Here is a 22,467-nt window from a genome sequence, read left to right as displayed (position 1 = left end):
CATTTAACCAAAAACAAATTAAATGGTAACATAGGATGAAAAGTGGATCAAATAGACAATAATGTGCCAAAAATACCATAGTCAAAGCGTGTTGGAGCTCAACAAATGGTCGCAAAGCCTCGAAAAGTTATGTTGCATTTTTTGTGAGATTGGAAGGGAATAATCCACTATGAACTGCTCCAACCTGGTCGAATGATTTTAATGTCAACAACTGATGAGATTCAAATTAGCAATCGAAAAAAAAAACGGCCAGAACTGAACAAAAAAAGGGGCTTCGTCTTCCATTAGCACAACGCTAGACCACACACATCTTTGATGACTCATCAAAAACTGAGAAGTTTTGATGCATCCACCATATAGTCGTGACCTTGCACCATCGAACTATTATTTGTTTCGGTCAATGGAGAATTCCCTTAGTGGAGTAAAGTTGGTTTCAMGAGAAGCCTTCGCAGTTTTTCGTCAAGAAACCAGAAAAGTTTTAGAATGGTGAAATATTGTCTCTAGCGGAAAAAAATAAAAAATAAAAATAAGTTGAAGTTTGATTAGAATTAGATTACGAAAATCCTTTTTCGACTACTCAATATTATRGTTTACAAAGAAAACAAAAGTTCTCTCTGACAGTTCTGCTTCTTTGTATCGGAGGAGCCATTTTCTGATGGAAAATTTTGTGGTAAATAGTAAGTTCCTTTGAAAAATTCCTAATTTAAAAGGTACCGTTTTTTTGTATAAAAATAATCCAAATGCTTTAATTTTATTTAAAATTCGCTGACTTTTAGTCATTCGTTTTCACAACTTAATATACTAAATTTAAGCTTACGGCATTATTTGTAGAACACATGCAAATCGCCAGTCATTTCCGGTGGACAAATGTACACCTGTCTCTTATACACATCTAGATGTGTATAAAGGGTGTGAGCATGCCAGCTAAAGACAGTTATATACAACGTTGTGAATAAATATTTATGCATGTCAAGCTAAGTAGGTTCCTTCCGCAATATTTCCGCACAAAAATAGGTAAATGGATATTGCAAAACGTAGTAATTGCAGCTATCTTACACATACAAACACCTAGGCATATATATGTATGTATATATGTATATAATATCTCTGACTTTAACAATTGTGACTAAATAGCAAAAACAYATTGCTTATTAACACACAAAACAATGAAGTTCTCTATATGAACGAGAAGACAAAAATATAAAGCATAAGATTTGTTGTTGTTGTGACAATGGCAAGATGGCCTAAAATGTGCAACCCACACGCAAATTGCTTGATATATTCCAGCATACTCGTACGCTGCATACCCGCACACATCTCACCCGCCATTGCTTCCAACGTGTATTGCGATTTAAGCCCACATGCGTACCCCACAGGCGTCTCTACATATCAGTGCTTAAGTGTGTACCAATGCGGTGGATTGGTGTAATTTATATTCATGCCATGTTAACATATTAGGCGAACAAGTCCACATTCGCCCATGGAGCCAGCTCTAAATGTAGCACGAGGAAAAKACTGCTTGCTTACACAYATGAAGGTATATACATATGTATGTATATATATACATGRGTACATATGTACTAATTTGTATTATCAATGAAAACGCCTTATTTCCGAATTCAAGCTGCCATAAAGAGTTAAATAATGGCATGACATTGTTGTTATTAACAAAGAAGTAGCTAAGTATTTGCCACGCGGATATTGCTGGCATTCGACTTTTCCCACACATTTGTGTTCTAATTAACATATACCTTTAATTAAAATAAATACTTACTCCATGAATACARAGTTATTGTGGCCAACTTTGGTTTACTTAGAACAAAATTTAGGTTTTTGTATTTCAGCTGGGCGTGGTCTCGTCAAGGGGTTATATACAGTTAGAATTAAAAAAAAAAAATCTATAATTTTTATTCCATTTTCTTAACGTACATATGTACAATTAGGAATACATGCATACATGCACCAAAATTTGAAAAGGCTTTTCAGCGTGCTTGGAAGTACAAGGCCGAACTCTAAATGCGTTTTTCTCAAAATGATGTTTTCAAAATTGGTGATCAATATTACTCGAAAGCGGCCACAACGGCTAATCTCAATTTCTAACACGAGATTTTGAAATACATTTTTAGTAATTAACCAAAGATTTTTTTCTCACCGAAAAATATATTTTTTTTTTTATAAAATTTTTGAGGATGAAGTTTTGGTCAAAAATCATTTTTTTTTGAGAAATCGCCATTTTATCAAAAAAAAGTTCAATTTGCTTTACTAGATTTAACGCTACTAAGAAATCTGTTTGGTTGCTAATTTCAGAGAATCCAGTTCTGAGGCATGATTGTCACCTCAAAACGTCTTTTTTGAGAGGAGCTGCCGGAGAGCAGCTGTAGTTTGTTATCAAATAATATTTTTACTAATACTAAGTCTTAAAATAYATCTTAAAGAAACCAYAATATGTGTCAGAAAAAATTACGGACAATTTGCTATTTTTTCGGCCTTTTAACTGCATATCATTAGCCGCGTAGAATTTACTGAGCAGCTAGCAAGAGAAACTTCAGTAAAGCAGCTGTGCGRTATGTGACGAAATATTGATGAGTATAGCATTTAGAAGATTTTTTATTTATAGAGATATTTGTATTTTATTTTTTAAATTCCGTCATGAAAATTTGCGTCCACTTTTGAACATTTCTTGAGACAGCGAACGTCACRGTTACTTTTGGTGGGGGGAGGCTTATAARCAGAAGCTGATAAAYCAGTACAGTCTCTTTATTTTATACMTGAAAGTCTGTTATATTATAATTTTGAACAAATTTGCCCATAAAAAWTTTTTGTTCTACCAGTTGTTAATTGATACCGCAACACCTACCGATATTATTGAAATCAATTTACAGTTGAGCAAAATAAACATTTTCTCCGCTAACATTCCCTTCACAAGTAAATAGCTTTCACATAAAAGAATTTGATTTTGATCCATCAGTTTATCTGGCAGTGTTGCCATCTGAMCAATTTTATCGATAATGTGCACTTAAAAAGTTTACGTAAAGAGTTTTGTTTTTTCTGTTACAGTGTACAATATTMAGCTGGAGTTCAGATGCATTGCGTTTTAAGAGACGGAATTTTAAATTAAGAAAAAAAATTGTATCCCATATTTTTATTACTTTAATTAAAAATAATATTTCACTAAACTCTTCTCGAATTTCTCTCTTCTCTAGATTTTGGAGAATTTCTTCGAAAATTGGAAAATTATTTTTTTACTTAGAACCCAAAAGAATTGCTTTGGTTCACAATACAAATTGGTACAGTCGATTGTTGTACAGTATAGAAATATAAATATATAAAAATATAACTCTGATCCTACCAAGGACTGTAAACGCTCGACCTTCCCAAGCGAAATTGCTTCGCTCTATGGACTCTTGAAAAGTTCCAAGAAGGCCCAACGTTTTTGAGGCAAATTTTCTACAACGATGAGGTCCAATTCTGCCTTACCCATTGAGGGTAACAAAGAAAATTTCCGCATTTGGGAAGAAGAGTTCGAACGAGTCCGAAAATTGGACTCAACGGATGGACCATTTTAGACGTAGCCGCGGCCAACATTTGAAAGATATAATCTTCAAAAAATAATTGGCAAAGAATGTTCTTTCGAACGATAAGCAAAATTTCCCATTAAATTTGAAATTTCCGTCTTTTTTTTTTTTTTTTTTTTTTTTTTTTTTTTTTTTTTTTTTTTTTTTTTTTTTTTTTTTTTTTTTTTTTTTGAAATGTATCACCCTTTGGCTTATATTTTAAAGCTTAAAACTGACAGGGAAAAAGCAGACTATTTTTATAAAAATTAAAAATAAAGCCTCATGCAATCGTTTAACAGCGAAGACAGTATTCTTTAATTCCTTCAAGAAGTAATATTTTTAAATATGTAAAATTATGTATATTTTAACTGATTTAATATATATTTTCGCTTTATAACACTGCGACACTCACCTGCATGCCTGTTGGACGCAAATGCTCGTTCACCCAATTGCGAAATGTGTTCGCCTGTATTTCGACCCATAGGTCCTCGTTGCCGCGTATGTTCATGCCCTTGGCGGCGGTGCCTTCGGGGCTGCGCGCCACCAAACCGGCATGGGTGATCTTYTGCGTTTCGGTGCTGCCATCGGTGTTGTGTTTCAGCAGACCGGCGTGTGTCACTTTGGCACCTTTAATATCTTTCACATCCATCCTGCGCGAGGATGACTACACACTGTCACTTAAGCAATTCGTGCACTTATTTCTCTTAATATTCGAATTCTATTTCTTTTTTTTCTCGTTGTTGTTGTGAAAATAGTAGAGCAAAATGTGCGAAATTCAGCGTTTAATACAATTTGCGTTTTGTTTTCATAGTGAACTTCGCACAGTTACGTCTAACGATAATTTAATTTTATGTACTATAAATAAGTACACTAACACACACTCAACAGCACTGACACTCGCCCAGGCACGAGTGCGGGCTTTGTTCTTTTTCAATTTGCCTGTTGGAGAAGATTTATTCGGTAGGCATTCACCTGCTGTGCACTCGCTTATTTGGGCGTTTTGGCAGCTTGCTAACTCTAAGATTCTTTTAATAAATWGCGATTTTGAATATTTCGTTTCGTTAACGCTGAAATTTGAAGAAAGAAAGGATACAATTAACACTAGATAAACACGATTTCAATTTACTCAATAATTATATAATAATATTTGSCAACACTTTTGCCTTTATATGCAGGCTTAAGCCTTTGAATAAAGCTACAAAGATATTTTTTATTTTATTCACAAAAAATTGCCAACTTTTCACGCGTCGAATTGTTGTGTGTGCGCGCTCAGCCACTGCTGCGCTCAGACTGAAACGCGTTTTAAGCCAAGTTCGCCAATTAGTTTTGGTGAATGTTGGAACAAAAATCTATTCAAAAACCGCTCCGCTTGATTCGTTCACCAACACCGGTGCACACTCGACTCAGCTCAACACCAACCCACACAATTTTAGCCTTTCAAGTCGTCCTACTCATTTTTCGTAGCAAGCTTGTACAGCGACTACAACAACAACAACAACAACAACGATAAATCAACAACAGCTTAGTTCGTTACAGACATATTTAGACTTGGCTTGAGAAATCTGCCTCAGAACGTCAACAAATCGCAAAAAACGATGACGTCATGCTCGCTTTTCGAAAATGAAAATGAACAATGTGAGCGCTCACCAACACACAAGCGCAGGCGCACAATGCACACGCTCTCTCACCACGCGCTCACTTCAGTGATCTCCCTGAGTTGTTGCGCTCTTGATCAGTACACACAAAGTGGCTAGTTCCCGCTTTAGCCGGCGATCGGCTGGCTTTTATCTGCTCAATTTGCGCCGTGAGCTTTTTTCTTGCTGCTGCGACTTGACTAACTTGTTTTTRGCTTAGAAATAAAAATTCGTCTGTTCGCTGCTGCGTAGTTGCTGCTGTTGTTGTTAAGCCGAAAAATAATAAAATAGAATTTTGAGTGGACAACTTGATGCGAAATCGGACATCAAAGAGTGCGGGTGAAAAAGCATAAAATAAAGCTATGGCAAAGTAAACAACAGCGAAAAAGCGTCAAAAAGTGCAAGCAGCAATGCTAATCAGTGATCAAAACGGATTACACTGAAGAAAATTTGTTGTAATACACAAGAAAAACGTAATGATTTTTACGAAAATGATAAACTCCTTAGGAAAGGTATTTCAGTTGCACTAGCTACAGAATGAGAACGAGTAGGAGCTTCCCTGCTGTTCACCGCTGGATGGTTGGGCCGCAGGCGAGTTCGGCAAGTGCTGGCTATGCGCCAATCACAAGGTCCATCTGACCCAGCGAAAAATCGTAAGGGGTCTAGTGATCTCATACCAGATAATTATAAGCTGCTTCAAAGAAGGTAAGATAAATCCGTTCAACATTACCTTAGCCTGATCAAGGCTAAGAAAATTTGGATTCCATACTTAAAGACATCCAAATGAAGTTGCAAAACTGAAAATAAAAAAAAACTCAAGATTTCCTATCGGTTGAAAGGAAAGCCCAGGTGAGGGATGGTGCGCTTTCTCACTTTAGTTCGCCTTCATATGGATGATTTTTGGCTACTCAGAGGATACTTGGTCTAAGACCGGAAGTCGTGAGCTGCTTAAGCCATATGTAAAATAATAATTACTGCCCACTCCCAAATGAATGGCGCTAAGAGAACTTTCCTCACTTGCGTAAATTACTTGAAATGAATTCGAAATATGCATTTTTTTCGAATGCGCTTCGAGTGCTTGGTTAACTAGAAAGAAACCTAAAATTTTACACTTTTTGTATTGTGATATTCTTAGTTTAAGACTACAGAAGTTATATGAAGATTTATAGACTCTTCAGATCCAATTAGAGAATTCCTCCATTTCAAGTAAGTAAGAGTAAGTGGTTTATTACGCTTTAATGCGATTAACTGGCCATACTTATTACACACTATTACATAAGCATAACTACAAACTAACTCGTGTTCTATGCGCAATCACAAGTCAATAACTTGTGAATGAAAGCGGTACCGTGAGCAGTTTTTCATTCTTTTTTTTTTGCTGATAACTGCTTAGCCTCAGTCGCCAGTTCATTATGGTCACATACACATACATACCTGTAAAATAACAGAACTACAAAAATAGTCACCTATGGTGTGACAGTTGAGTGAAACCAAATGAAAAATTCCAGAAATTGCTGCCTTCGAGTTGACACCTGCGCGCTTGAGTAACCAGCTGCGCTCAGCTCAGCGTCTCATGCTGAGTTCTACGACAATATCTATGTACTCCTAACACAAGTACGAGTGCGTATGTTTGTTTGTTTGTATGTATTATAAGACTGTAAAGCTTTTCGCATTTGGATTCTCACATCACTACTGGGAAAAGACTGCTCGCTTGTTGTGATGTCATAATTCTGGTATTTAGTTGTTTTGATTTTTAGTAATTTTATGCCAAACCTAATTTTGTTTTATAACTTTGGTTTAGTTTATGACTTAAAACAGAGTTTTCTTAGCACGTATTCGATACATGTGTATATATATATATATACGTGCTGTTTTAAGTCATAAACTAAGTTAAGTGAAAAATTTTCAGTGAGCAAAATTTGCATTCAAAATAAAANNAAACATAGGTAGTGTTTCTAGGACCATCGTAAAGTTCAACAATGTTGTAAAATTACAGCTGTTCAAAAATGAAAGAAAATACTGAAGAAATTCGCTATATTTTGAAAATTATGTTTACAAAAGGGCCAATACCACCCAAGCCGCCAAAAAAATTTGTGAAGAGAGACAATGTTGTATCAGTTTATGTAGCTCAACAATGGTTCGCTCGCTTCCGTTCTGGAAATTGCGATGTGAAAGATGCACTTTGCGCTGATCGACCTATTGACCATTCAAATAGTCGATGAAATTAGGAAAAAGATTAATAAGGACCGTCGGGTAAGCAGCCATGACATCACTAAGGAACTTAACATTCATCAACAATTGGTTTTGAACCATCTGAAAAAGAAGCACGATGTTTTGGTACCAAATGAATTGTCTGTGAAAAATTTAATGGAACGAGTTAACATCTCCGATTTTTGCTGAAACGAAATGAAATCGAACCATTTCTGAAACGAATGGTAACAGGGGACGACAAGTGGATCAAATAGACAATAATGTGCGAAAAAGATCATGGTCCAAGCGTGGTGAAGCTCAACAAATGGTCACAAATTCAGAATTGACGCGTCGAAGGGTAATGCTGAGTGTTTGGTGGGATTGGAAAGGAATCATCCACTATGAGCTACTCCAGTTGATTCTATATTTTACTGTCAACAACTGAAGCAAATAATAAAATAAAAAAACGTCCAGAACTGCTATTGATCAGATCTTCATCTTCATCAGAACAACTATAGACCACACACATCTTTGATGATTTTGGCAAAAACTGGGAGAGTTTGGCTGGGAAGTTTTGATGCATCCACTATATAGCCCCGACCTTGCTCCATCGGACTACCATTTGTTTTGGTCAATGCAGAAATCCCTTAATGGAGTAAAGTTGCCGTTAAGCGAAGCCTGTGAAAACTAATTGTCGCAGTTTTTCTCCGAGAAACTAGAAAGGTTTAACACTGATGGAATAATGTCTCTAACCGAAAAATGACAAAAAGTAGTCGTCCGAAATGGTACATATTTGGTTCATTAAAGTTCATTATAAAAAAAAAAATAAGTTGAAGTTTGATTAGAAATGGGAAAATACTTTTTTGACTACCCTGTATTATTTACTTAATAAAGAACACAATATTATAAGTTACTTATATGCCAAATACTCCACAGAAAGACTTCAAACTTTACAGAATTGTTCCTAAGCAAACAATACCCCTTTATGGATTTATGACAAACTTGAGTTAAGTGAAAAATTTTCAGTGAGCAAAATTTGCATTCAAAATAAAAAAGAGACATATTTAGGCCAACCCTACCAAAAACTCAATCAAAATTCTCCACAAAATCACTTTACAAAAGAAAAGAAAAAAACTTCTTCAATTGAGAAACGAAAATAACTTCGACAAATAACTGAAAACCCATATGGGAAAATACATTAGAAATGTCACAACCACAATTTRTGGTGAGAAAATCCGCTCGCGAACGCTGACAATCAAAAGTAAGCGCCAAAGCAGGTGCGATGCAAGCGAGTTGTCAACAAAAAAATATACGCGCGAACAAAGAAAATGCAACGACACGGACACACCGAGAGCGTGGCAGCGCACGGCTCAATGCTTTTGAGCGAAAAAATTGAAGAATTATTGAAACTGCGACGGCGTAAAAAAGTAAAAACTAATCCGCTTCGGTGCAGATTGCCAAAAAGGTGCACCGCAACTGATGGCTGGCGACATTGTGTGCATGTATGAGTGTGACTTGCTGTGCGAGTGATTGGGTGTGCTGGTTTGAGAGTGTGTTTGTGGCAGTGCTTTGCGTCAGCGTCGTGACAGTTGCAATGCGCAGGAAATCGCTGCCGCCTTTTCCGTTTTGTGTCACTTTAACTGACACAAATACGCTTAGCAACAACAACAACAACAACAACAACAAAGGTAGTGTACACTTCTGCATGCAGGCAGGCAGGCCGCCAGTTGGCTGGTGTATTTTTTAGAATTGTTGTTGCTAGGCGCCCATAACGAGCAAAAACGAAATGCGAATGCAAATAAAACTTGGCATTGCGTAAAATAGCAGCAACAATAACAATCAAACTGACGTTTATCGTTTGAAGTTTAAATGCCAAAAATGAGCGAAAAGAACCGTGAGGCATAGGGAAAAACAATGTTCAACGCAAGAAGCGTACACCGGTTGCAGTTTTTGTACATGTTTGTGTGTGTTTGTTGGTTCGTAWAAATCGCAATTTTAAATGCAACACACACAGGCACAAGCTTACACACACACACACATTTAGAATTACAAAATACGGCGCATAAAAAATATTACGACTTTGGTTCGCGTTGCCGCCAACAGACATCAGCTTCGCAGTATTYGCTTTCATCTGCGCGTTTCCAGCTGTGTGCATGTGTGCGTGGGTGTGAGAGTGTGTGCGTTGGCCAATATCGCCATACCCGTTACATTGTTTTCGAATTCACCATAAACGTGCGTTCGTCACCCGTTCGCCCACGAAAATATTTGCTTGAACGTCATAGCAATTTATTTCGGTGTTGATATTTTTGGTTGTAGCTGTTGTTGCTTTTACAATTTCCACAGTGAGCCATTAGCAATGCATTTTGTGCGAATTTGAKACGCTAGTAGGATATTTAAAGTACGAACAGTCTACGTTGGGGTAGGGAGAAATCTCCGAAGAGTGACAGATATGGTACGAAGGTGTGGAGAACTTGTCCTTACTTTGAGTTCCGAAAGCACTGTTATTGAAAGTTCGGCTTTGCACTGTTTCTCAATCTCCAAAGGTTTCAGGAAGTCACTAATATACCGGAGAGTATGCGTAAATATTCGACACTTTGATSTCCTCAACAAATATATCGTTAGACTTAGTAATTCCTTGTTTAATATAATAGGTTTTGAGATTAATTCTACTATACGGTGCAGTAGTACGATGAACAGGCGTACGGAAATCCACATGCCGAAAGCTGATGAATAAATGCGCTGTGCATAACGCGAGCTTTAARAACAACTCCAACGGCGGCTCTTGATCTCCATAGTACTAAACCTGCCAYCTACAGACCTTTTCGCTGAAAATTGCGCAGCAAAATCGGCGGGACGACTACTGGCTGCAGGAGAATTTACATGTAGAACCTTCRGGCATAGCTCGGTACGTAATGGTGGTTGGGCGAACATGGAAACAGGTGGCAGTCTCCAAAAAATTTGAATGGAAAGTCACTGAAAACGTTTACGATATGATACTCAAATTGCTATAACTTGGATTTTTCAGATTTTTCAAAAAGGTGGCAGCCCTATTAAGGCAGTATTTTTAACTGCGAACTTTGTTATAATTTTTTTCTTTTATTGCTATCGCTGTAGTAATTTCTTTATTTTACTAAAATGTAAAAAATTCTAAATAGGTGGCAACTCTCTAAAAAACTCTGAACGGAAAAATTAATACAACTGCTTCAGTTCGATACTCGAATTACGATAAATTGTTTATCTTATGAAATTGTTGGAATATAAATTATGAACAGGTGGTAACCCCCACCAACGAATATTTTCAACGTTCAACGCTTTAAAGCTCTTCAGTTAAGGTTTATCTCAGATATTTTTGTMTTATCAACTAAAAATTTCAATCGGGGGGATTGGTTTCGATTTGTCAAAAAGATGGCAATCCTACTAAGTCAGTATTTTTAACTGCAAACTTTCTTACCTGTTTTGTTTGTTGCTGTGATTTTAGTAATTCAATTATTTTACTGAAATGTTTTAATAAGATTTTTTAAACGGGTGACTCTCCACAACAAAATTTTGACCGAAAGCTGAATCAAAGTGCTTTAATTTGCTAATCGAATTGTAGTCGTTTGTTTATCCCACGAAATTGACTGAAATATAAATTATAAAAAAAGGTGGTAACCCCACTCAACTAATGTTTTTAACGTTAAGTGCCCTAAAGCTCTTCCGTTTGTTAATCTAAGGTATTTTTTGTATTATCAACTTTTGTAACTTAAAAATTTCAACAGTTGGCAACTCTTTTTAAAATCGTGTAAGAGTAAGAATTTTCAGCATCTAACGGTTTCATACATAATTTAGTTGCGTGTTATTTTCATTACCAGCTTTTGAAATTTGTTGCACAATCTCTGCCAGAGGTGAATGCAATTTTGCATCTCACCACGCTAAAATAAATTATGTTTGCTTTTGGCGGTAATTTTTTCCAGTTTCTCACGTGAAAATTGGGCCGGAAAATTTGGTTGACCTCAACAGCTACCCAAACAGGGACGCATATAAGAGAATGCCAGAGAATTGCTTATCAAAATTTGCCGTGAACTTATTTATTTATTTATAATTATCTTAACCTCGATTGCATGCATCTATTTCGTATATCAAATCAGAAAAATGTAAACCAGGAATTGAATTTCACAGACAAAGCCAGATGCTTCTGCACACGCTCAAACAGATTTAATTTGCTGTAAAATTAGTTTTAGTTTAAGCAAAAAGTATTATAATCGCAGCAAACAAAGACAATACAAGCACACACACACATACGTACATACAAATGTATAGTATAATTATATATGCGCGAGTGTGTTGCGGTGCATTCGATTGTAAAGAAAAATATCATAGTCACAGCTAATCGCATGACTGCATTCGAAAACAATTTCATACACCCATTTGAGCATTTCAACTGATTTTATGAACTCTGTATACTGTTTGTGTTTTTTTTTTGTGTGTTTTATTTGTGCTTTATTATTATTTTTTGTTTGTGATGGCGATTAATGCACGAGTCATTTTCTGATTTTCAACCCGTTTTCCTTCTCCACAGACACACATTCACACCTACTTAGCTACAGAACTGCGCACATATGTATGTACTTGTATATAAATAAATATATATATATATATATATGTATATTGTGTGTAGGTAGTTGCATACAAACCGACGAAACAATGACTAATTGCACGCATTTTAAGTTCAATGCCAATGTCAGCTGAGTTTGGCCCGCAGCCGCTGAGGTGAGTTTAATCGCGCCGAGTTGTGCAGTCATAAAWGTTATTGTGGCTTATAGAGCTACATATATTGGTGTCTGTATGTGTTTGTGTTGTTGTGCTTAGGTGAGTGCGGCCTGTCAATCCTCATGCGACAATGTCACTCATGATCACAAGTCTGCTGAATTGACTTCTCGCAGCAATCGACAAATGACTGCTGGCGTTTAAAAATTATATTAAGAAAAGTGAAATCGGTGCATGAGGAATAATGCACGATGCTGTCTTTTTTAATTCAATAAATGATTATTCTCTAGCTTGAGCGAATTGAGCTAGTCAATGGTACAAGGATTGCTAGCGTATATTTTGCTTTTCGAGTATCGCCTAAGTTAAAGTTAAGAAAAGGGGAGTCAAGTAAAAAATAATGAATAAATTCGCTATATTTTGAAATATTTGTATAAGAAAGGRAAGAACGCCACGCAAGCCAGCAATCAAATTTGTGAAGTTTACTGAGACGATACTGTATCAGGTCATATAAAAAGCATAACAACCRTTCGCTCGCTTCGGTTTTGGAAATTTCGATGTGAAAGATGCACCTCGTTCTGGTCGACCTATCCTTGAAAAAGTCTATGCAATTATGAAAAATATTGACCAGGACCACCACATCGCTAAGGAACTTAATATTCAACACCAAACGGTTTTCAACCATTTAAAAAAGGCTGGCTACATAAAGTAACTCGATATTTGGGTACCACAGAATTGTCTGTGAAAAATTTATTGRACCGAATTAACATCAGCGATTCTTTGAGAGTTTATTGGGATTCGAAAAGAATCATACACTGTGAGCTGCTCCAGCCTCGTTGAACGATTGATTCTACATTTTACTATCAACAACTGATGAAGTTGAAGCAAGCTATCGAAAAAAAAAACGTCAAGACTGATCAACAGAAAGGGCTTCGTCTTCCATCAGTACAACGCTAGACCACATACATCTTTGATGACTCGGCAAAAACTGGGATAGCTTGGCTGGGAAGTTTTGATGCATCCAACATATTGCCCTGACCTTGCGCCATCGGACTACCATTTCTTCGGTCAATGCAGAACTTCTTTAATGGAGTAAAGTTGGYTTCAAGAGAAGTCTGTAAAAATTAGTTGTCGCAGTTTTTCTCCGAGAAACCAGAAAAGTTTTAGACTGACGAAATAATGTGTTTAACTAAAAACTGGTAAAAAGCGTTCGACCAAAATTATACATATTAGGTTCATTAAAGTTCATTATAAATGTAGAAAAAATAAGTTGAAATACGAAAAGACTTTTTCGACTACCAAATATTGTATGTAAACTTTTTACTTGTGAAAGCTATTGTAGTTTCGACGAATAAAAACTTAGCTTTTTATCTTTTTTAGCTTCATTTCCTAATTTTTGGTAAATATTTAAGTAATATTTTTCACAACGCCACGCCCAACTGTCCGTCAACGACGCTCCGGGCTACCGCGTAATTGAAGGTTTCTCTCACCACACCGCCATTAGCTGCTGTAATGCTATTTGTTTTTGTTTATTTGTTGTAAATATTAAGTAATTCTACAATTATTTACTTGTTTCGCCCGCAAAAACGCTTTGCATGTCGCCGCGATAAGCGGATAACCTCACTTTTCGGCGTGTCAGCAGCAACGCTTTGTCTTTTTGACTCACCGTGCGCCACTAAATGCTTAATTTGCTTTGTTAGATAACTACAGACTTGCTTATTTTGTTTAAAATCATTTTGTGAGTTTTTTTATTATGTTTATCTTGTTTTTGCTTGCTTATTTATGATGACATCAGTTTATTTTATGAGTTTTTAACAACATCATTCAGTTGTTGTAGCTGTTTCACTGTCACTGTCACTATCACGTTTTTGATTGGTGTCATCACTCGGTRGAATATATTGTATAATATGGGGTTTAAAAATTGATTTTAAGTGTTGTTCAGCTTGGAATGTTAGCATGAAATGGAGGGAGGAGAATTATATGAGCTGTAATTTKAAGTAGCGCATATTTTCACTTTTATGGTAAACCGCCTGAAAAGAAACTTAAATTTATTTTGAAATTATGTTTATGGTGTTGAAAAAGCTAGCAGCTCTGGCTAAAAGTTCTGTGGACTTCTCATAACTGAAATGGATTTTTCTAGATTAGAAATTTTCACCTATATTCTTTTAGTATCATCCCAAATGCCTGAGCTCCTTCGAGCTAAATGTTGCCTTCCATGCTTGGAGGTATATAAGACTTTAATAATACAGAAACAATATTTGCTGTAAATCTGAAAACTTAACAAATTTCTAATTAGGACTATGCTGAAATAGACTGGGCAATAAATTAGAGAGAAACTACCAGTTGAATTCCAAAATGTGAATAAATATATGTGCACCCAAATCTATTACGCTTGCTGTAAAGTATGTGTGCAATCGACAAAAGGATATATGTGTTTGTGTCTCATCGCGTGTGTCACACATGTGCCAGAAAAACAGTTACTTAATTATCAGAGGTAGAGTTAACAGCAGTTGCCTCATGCACTGCATTCTAATTGAAACGTTCACAATGGAGACAGCTGCTAAGCCCACAAACAAGCGATAAGCTTACACGCGCGCTTCTAATTGCAGTCAAAWGAATGCGTTACATAATACACTCACTTGGCAATGATGTGCTTGTAGGGTAGCAAGTAGAAAAGACGAATGGAAACAAAATGCCAGAGAGCTACCTGTTGCGATTTTGTGTCTTAAGTCTTCTGTTTGCGCTGCCATGCATGGCATAATTACCAACTCAGCAWATATTTACGTATGTGTCAGCATATGTGCGCATTCTATGATGAACTCGGCAGCGACTGTCTACTATAACAGTACTTTCAGCGTAACTACGACACAACAACAACAGCAAATATGTTTATACGTTCCATTGCGCCGCCTGCTGTCTAAGGTAAGAGGCATGAATAAGCATGTGAATGGAGCAGTGGTAGACGAAGAGGAAGACACTGCGCAACATTTTCATTTATGAAATTCTAAGTTTCGTCTGCCACAGCCAACACTCCAGCGCCGCATTTGGCACACATAACTGACAAATTCGTCGTCGGATTAGCAACGCAAAAGCAAGCTCCATTGAAATTCACGATTCATCTGTGAAATTCGGTCAACGCTTTCCCAGAATTTCGGCTGCTAAGCTAATGAGCAGATGTGGCTGCCTGAAATTTTAGTTTTACGATTTAATTATAACGTAAAAAGGTAAAACCAGAATAGCAGCTAATCAAAAGTATTTGCTGTTATTGSCTGGAAACAAGTTGATAAATCGATTCCTAATCAATTATGAATTTAGAAGTGACGGTGATGCAGCAGGGTGGGATAATATTAGTGGCAGGTTTGATAAAGTGGATGTAGGGAAAGCTTGGATGTAGCAAAAACGATGCAGCTGTGAGTGGAGACGAGCAAAGCAGATACCTATTTAGTAAAGTTAAGGCCTTCTCAAGCAAAGCAGTTTTTTGTTTAATAAGTTGAAGCCCTTTTCAAGATTTTTTTAGTCGTTTGGGGAATATTTTCYTYTATTAATATTTATAAAAACAAGAAGCTAGCTAATTATAATAATTGATAAACGTATTTTATTAAAGTCTACTTGGAGTCTACCAGTTGGGACTCTTTCGTAAGTATAGAATTTATATGTTGCATCGCATTCAAGTCAACTTGAAAAGGTCGATATTTCACTTGGCGGCATACAAACCAGTAAAATCGTTTAAGAGTAAGACGAGGCAATAGTTTATTATCCCTGAATATAAAGGTGCTATCTTAATGAAATTGTGGACGAGAAACATAAGCGATCAACTGCACAGGTTCTCAATCGACAACCAGGCCCAGATACAGTTAAAACAACTCGGATTTAGTAACTCCTATAAACACCTTTAATAAACCCTTAATAAATACATGAAGGCATTGACTTGGTGAGGTGCAAATCCATATCAAGAAAAATTAATAGAAAAATTCAACATTGCTACGTACTTCTGAAAAAAGTTTCACGCTGAACTGAACGCATGTCGAACAAAACTATACWCACAGTTTACTACTTTCATAGCACGCTTAACAAAATCAGAAAACTTAACCTGTCATCGGTTCGCAGCCAAAGGAGGAGCCTCTGCTGGGTCTTTTTAGCCAGGTTGTTTGACAAAAAACAATCCTCAAGTCGATTTACGATTACTTAGGAAGGAAAAAATATCTTTTCAAGGTTTTGATCGGTCAGTTTGGAACACAGCTATGAGTATATGCTATGGTGTTCCAATTTGAACAAGTTGTTCGGATATTGTAGCGCTATCTGAAATAATAATCAATGTTATTTATTTCGTAGAGATATCTTATCGATTCAAAAAAATTCCCAAACAAAGACTTATCTTTGTTTGATCAGCTATATTCTATAATGAATAGTTATCATCTGTTTCGACAGTTTTTGGAAGAGAAAAGAGTATTTGTATACTTTCAGACCAATATCTCACAAACCACGATACTAACGAAAAATAACTTTGCAAGTAACGATATACTTTATAGGGTGCCTATAATGCCAAGATTGTAGTTATTTTCCACAAATACATATGCTATATCCACTTCGAGTAAACTTTTGCACAACCTATTATCTCGAAACTTATCGTGAGCCTCAAAAGTATTTGTGTGATCCACACAAGCCTTTTTACATAAATCCTAATATTGTATTACGAATACTGAGACTTTTCATTTCTGATAGATAAAATGTCCAACAGAAATTACCGGTCCAACTTTTTATTTGTAGTCTGCTTTTTACGGGCTTATTCTTACTATAATAGCATATGTCCCCTTCCGGCTAAAAAACACATAACAACAAAACTAAATATCTCTAAATATCTTATTCAAATTAGAACCAGAAGGAAAGAGAAATAAAAAATATTTACCAAAATTTATGCCACAACAGAACTTTATGGCCTTTACAAGTGAAAGTGTTCTCCAGCAAATGCTTATCGCATTCAATCTCGCTCCACTAAGCTTAATTCCTATTTTACACACACATCTGTGTGTATTTGTTGCTAAATAAATGTTTTTAATTCAGTTCGGATTTCGCTTTTCGTGACATATGTGTGTTTGCAGATTCGCTTCATGAATTCAATAACAGATTGAAAACAGAAATGCCAACAAAAACACAAACAACAAAAATATGTTAACACAAAAATGGGGAAACTCGTTCGGGCAGCGAAGGAAATGCGCAAAGCTGAAAAATGAGCAAATTCACAACAGCAAATAGTAGTGTTGGCAACAATAACAATAGCAAAAGCAGTTGTGTAGCGAACGAAGTGGTCAAAAAGCAACCACGCAAACACAGCGTTAATCAACAGCATTCCAAAAATACACTTTTATTTATCGGTGTTGTGTGAGTGGCGGCGGTGGCGGTGGCACGCAAAGCGCAACACACGAGCTTAATGCCCGAACGAGGCTTTCAACGTGTGAGCGCCGAAATAAAAAGTAAAAAGGTTTCAAGTGATTACCACATGAAGTAATTGCAGAAATAGAGRCAAGCGAATATTTTAAAAATTTAATAGAAAGGTGTCGAGAAGCACGGCGCTTATATTACAAAAAATCTGGCTTGTTTACCAAATCTATGATGAAATGAATTTATTGAAACACAAGCCAGTGAATATTCTTGGCGAAAAATATTCGATAATCATTTCTTATTATGCGCTGTTCCCCAGCAGCGGGGAGACGTGAAAAGCTAACGCACTGCTCGCCGAAAAATCACGCCAAAATTGGTTGTCTGCGCGCGTGTGAGTGAGTTGTTTTGACATGTTCAACGCCACCACCGCCAACGCCAAAAACGACGCAGTTGGTATTTTTGCAAGTGGATGGCGGATTGTTGAGTGTTTGGTATACATACAGGTCTCTTTAGATGTATTTATATATATAAATAAACAATATATATATATTTATATGTACAAACGCATATATATATTATATATATGTGGTACGTTCAGTAGGTGTAGGCGTTGTTGTTGACACATTTCATTGACTTTTGCACCCGCTGGCATGCTGTCTCTTATACACATCTAGATGTGTATAAGAGACAGGTATACATACAGGTCTCTTTAGATGTATTTATATATATAAATAAACAATATATATATATTTATATGTACAAACGCATATATATATTATATATATGTGGTACGTTCAGTAGGTGTAGGCGTTGTTGTTGACACATTTCATTGACTTTTGCACCCGCTGGCATGTGGGCAGATTTACCCAAAAGTTTAATTGCTTTTTTTAGCAACCAGTGTCGCAATCAAATGTAAAAATTTCAAAAATAAATATGTCACATACGAAATTTCTAAAAAAAGAATATTACAAACTATTGTTTCAGTGATGGCTTGCAATAATCCGCCCACATTGAACTGAAACATCTTTCCAATGAAGCAGAAGCAATAAATACAATAAAGTATTCAATTCGAAATTGAAGCAGAGTTCGTTGAAGTGAATTTCGGCATAACATTTAAAATTATATTGGTTTATAGTTAAAATTAAGGGAAATCTTTTGAGAGAATCATCAGCTATCGATAATTTGAATAATATTTCTTAAAAGTAGGTAAAGCGTAACCAAATTCACAATAAACCAAGTATTTCTTGTGTATAAGTTAAGCTGATCATTTTTGTAGAGGTCCAATTTTCTACAAAATTATGAGTTTTGCTGTTTAAAATATTTTTTTTTTTAATTGAGTTATAAAATTTCTAAGAAAAATAAATTGTCTTAAAATAATCAAACTTTAACCCTTCAAATCTTTTTAAACGGATAGGTTTATGAAAAAACCAAGAAAACGATTTTGGGGAGCATTCCATTTTCTAGGAAATTTGTGCAATGAGATATTTTTTGAAGTAGCTGGAAGCGAGATATGCATTTTTCTCCGTTACTATTAAGAACTCATACTTTTCGAAGAACCTATTTTTCAACTTTCAAGCAAAAAAACAAAAAAAAATGATTTTTTAGCCACCTTACCATATAACCTATATAACTTTAAAGAGTTGCAACCGCTTTTCGAACTTATAACTATGTATACCTTGACGAAAAGAATAATTGGATTTCACTTTGAGCTCCTTTTAGAAGATTAAAATGGTTTAGAAAAGTTATAAAGACAATAGAAGTTAAAATAATATACATTGTGACAAAAATACCCCCGAAAATTGTAATTAAAATCCCCGGGTATTCCAAAAACAAAAAACATATATCTTTTAAGCAGCTACTTAAGTCGGTACACCTCAGTAGTACCTTGAGATTTTTGCAATGGATAAAAATGTCGACAAAGAATTTGTCTCAAGTTTAGTATTTCGAACCAAATTTCGTATCCGAAATCGTTGCGAATGTTGGAAAAGGTTTACGGTGATTCAGTGTTATCAGAAACACAATCCTACGGCTCTCCTTGAAAGACGATCGGGAAACCCTTGAAGACATGCTTCGTTCTGGATGGTCTTTGACCTCTTCAATGCAAGTGTAGAGAAATGGCAAAAGACACCTCGAAATCTCGAAATCTCTCGCCGTACTGACAAAGCTGATTTATTATTATTTTTAAATGAGTGCGATTGTGACCGAATTTAAAACCAAAAACGCAAACAACACATTCAGTCATAAAGAAACTGTATTTTTGTCCAGAGGCTTCTATGTTTGCATGAGGTTAATGTCAGACATGTACTTCTTCCTCTATTACTAAAATATCACATGGTATATTGGTAATAATGTTAGACAATATATTATAGGTCAAACTGGCAATAAGAATACATTTACTGAAACAATAGTAAACGGTATTTTTGCCGGATATACAATAAATTAGAACGTTCTTGAGGCAGCGTTGAAGATTTTCGATGATTTTTTTGGTGCTTGAGTTACCCCGAAGTGTAGAATTTTTCAGAAAAAACGATTTTTTTGAAAAGCCAGCATGTTCGGTATGTGTAGGTATATCTTAATATAAATGGATTTAGTATATATTTTTTATATTATTTATATTTATTTTTTTTTTAATTTCAGATAATTTTAAGCAGAAAAGCCAGATACTTTTGTTCGGAGGTCCTCAAGAAAATCGGTTACGAGATCAAGAAAATATTTTTAATTTCAAATTGAACCGCTGATTATTGTGGCTATTAATTTCTATACAAGAACATATTTTTTGGCAATTTTTATTTATCAAATAAAATGTATTTTCCCAAAATTTTCAGTAAATAAAAATTATTTCTGCTGCATATTTTACGTACATTAGACTTCCTGCAAGCCTCCTTAGTAAGCACAATATGATGAGAGATTTAAAGCTAATAGTATTAATAATATAACTCTTAGAAATATTTTCTCCCTTTCATCTTGAGCCCAACAACATATAACATATCAAATGTATCTCTTTATAATCTTAAACGCTCTCTAAAAAATTAGCAAATAAAAAACAACAAAAAAAGAAAAACCAAGGCCACGGCAAACGCCAACTGGTTGCAAAAAGCATGGACCAGCTGATTCCGCCAGCTTTGTTTTCGAACATCAAGATAAAAGCGCACGCGGCTGTAATGATCAAACGCAACAGTAAAAATCAGTATGGAAAAGCAAATAAACATAATTGAGCGTTGGCAATGAAAAATAAGAAAAAAAAAAACATAAAAGCCAGTAAATACAAAAATGAGAAATATTTATGCCGTCGCGCAAAAGCCGAAAAATAATTGCAAATGCTGAAAGCCATTAATGAAAAGTAAAAACTAAGGTGACCAAAGTCATTGCTGTTAATAAAAGTGAAGTGCACTGATAACAATAACAACACGCTACTATCGCCAACAATCTAACTACCTTGAGGTCTGCAACTGAGAGCAAACCGGCAGCGTTGGTGTTGGGCGAGTGTGCAGCACACTTCCTTGTTGGCAACAGCAGGCCAATTCGCTGACAAAGAACGATCGTTTGCGTATGTATACACACTCATATTTACTTAAGTATGTGTGTGTACACACCTCAACCGAGAAGTGTAAAACAATGGCAGTACTAATTACTTTGCAGCGCATTATGTAATTAACTGCAGCGGAGAGTAGAAATAAAAACACGATGAACAGATTACATAGAAGTTGTGGTAGTCGAAGTTAAAAAATTACATTTTGAGATGTGAAATATTTACTATCAATATTTATACCAATATTTTTCCTCAATGAAAATAATACAAACAAGTATTTATTACAAGTATTTTTCTTAAACTGAATTTTTTCCGATTTTAAATGCATTTCAAGCAAAATCATGATTTAGTTGTGGCAATTTTCGAATACTTGTGCTCATAGAAATTATATCTCAATCGCTGATTACTGCAAACAATTAACTAAAGATAGCTAACAAGCAATCTTTGCTTTATGGACATAGAAATTTAACTCTAAGTTTGGTGGTTAAAATTGTTAAYTTACAATTGGTGGCCTCTTACAAAAAAATTACTTGATTATTGGTATGTTAGTTACATACAATTTTAATCTTTTAGTAATAAAACTATAAAAGTCTAAAAGTTAGTAATCTGATTCCCAATCATAAGTTTTCAGCTTAACACTGTATTTTATATTTCGAGCCAGAGAAAGTAACCTCAAGCTGCTTTTTCAGATAGTTTTACTATTGGCATCCTTAAATATACAATGATTGATATATGCCCAGAAAAAAAATTTTTTTTTTAGTTTTTAAGTTTAACCATTCAAGAGTATGTTTAAGGAATTGTCTCCGTGGGAAATTTTCGAATTTTTTTTTTTGATATCTTCTTATTATTAATACGAAAAACGGTCGAAAAATTCAAAATTCAATTATTTTAAAAAATTTGAGTATTTTGCTTGCCCGGTCTTTTATGATCTAGGCTATGAAAAAACTTACGCGAATCAAAATAATTAATTACAAAATTGAATATCAGAAATAATATGTTCTCATGAAATGCTGCATGCCGAAGAATTAAGCAACGAACTCGATATATTTATATCATGCGAGAAAATTGTCTAATGACACAAATCAAAATGCTGAGAATTTGACTGCTTGATTATCGGSTCTTCTGGAAATGAAAAGAATTCTGAAAAAATAAGCACTTTGTGCGGATCATACCTTTTTGATGATATTAAAGTTAAGCTTTAATTGAGGATAAATTTTGGCGAGCATTTTAAATTTTTTTGATTTCAACCACAGTGTAAATGTCTGTCAAAAATTTTAAATTGTATTTACTATATATCCTCAACAGGTTATCATAAGTTAAAAACGATGCTTTTAACACCRAAAAGGCAACCCTGTARTATATGTATTGGATAGTCGAAAAAGTCTTTTCGTATTTTGTCAATAGATGTCGTTGTTTTATCGTTGATAAAGTCGCTGAA

The 22,467-nt window shown here is 35.3% G+C and overlaps 1 protein-coding gene across 5 annotated transcripts in view; it reads right to left on the bottom strand.

Moving 5' to 3' along the window:
- The window catches only part of LOC108968613 (filamin-C), a 100,979-nt gene that overhangs the window by 76,042 nt on the left and 2,470 nt on the right, over positions 1–22,467 (bottom strand). For 3 of the 5 annotated variants that reach the window (XM_018932730.1, XM_018932733.1, XM_018932736.1), the window contains exons 1-2: positions 4,792–4,854; positions 3,967–4,621 (exon numbers count right to left, since the gene is read on the bottom strand). In XM_018932730.1, coding sequence (XP_018788275.1) covers positions 3,967–4,203 — 237 coding nt within the window. In that variant the 5' untranslated portion in view covers positions 4,204–4,621; positions 4,792–4,854. Of the gene's footprint in view, positions 1–3,966; positions 4,622–4,777; positions 4,855–22,467 lie in introns of those variants that run through there. The other 2 variants (XM_018932732.1, XM_018932731.1) reach the window with 2 other exon arrangements.

Source organism: Bactrocera latifrons, unplaced genomic scaffold (genome assembly GCF_001853355.1).
Source record: "Bactrocera latifrons isolate USDA-ARS-PBARC rearing strain unplaced genomic scaffold, ASM185335v1 scaffold_221, whole genome shotgun sequence".
NCBI lineage: Eukaryota > Metazoa > Arthropoda > Insecta > Diptera > Tephritidae > Bactrocera > Bactrocera latifrons.
This window is presented reverse-complemented; position numbering and strand designations above follow the sequence as displayed.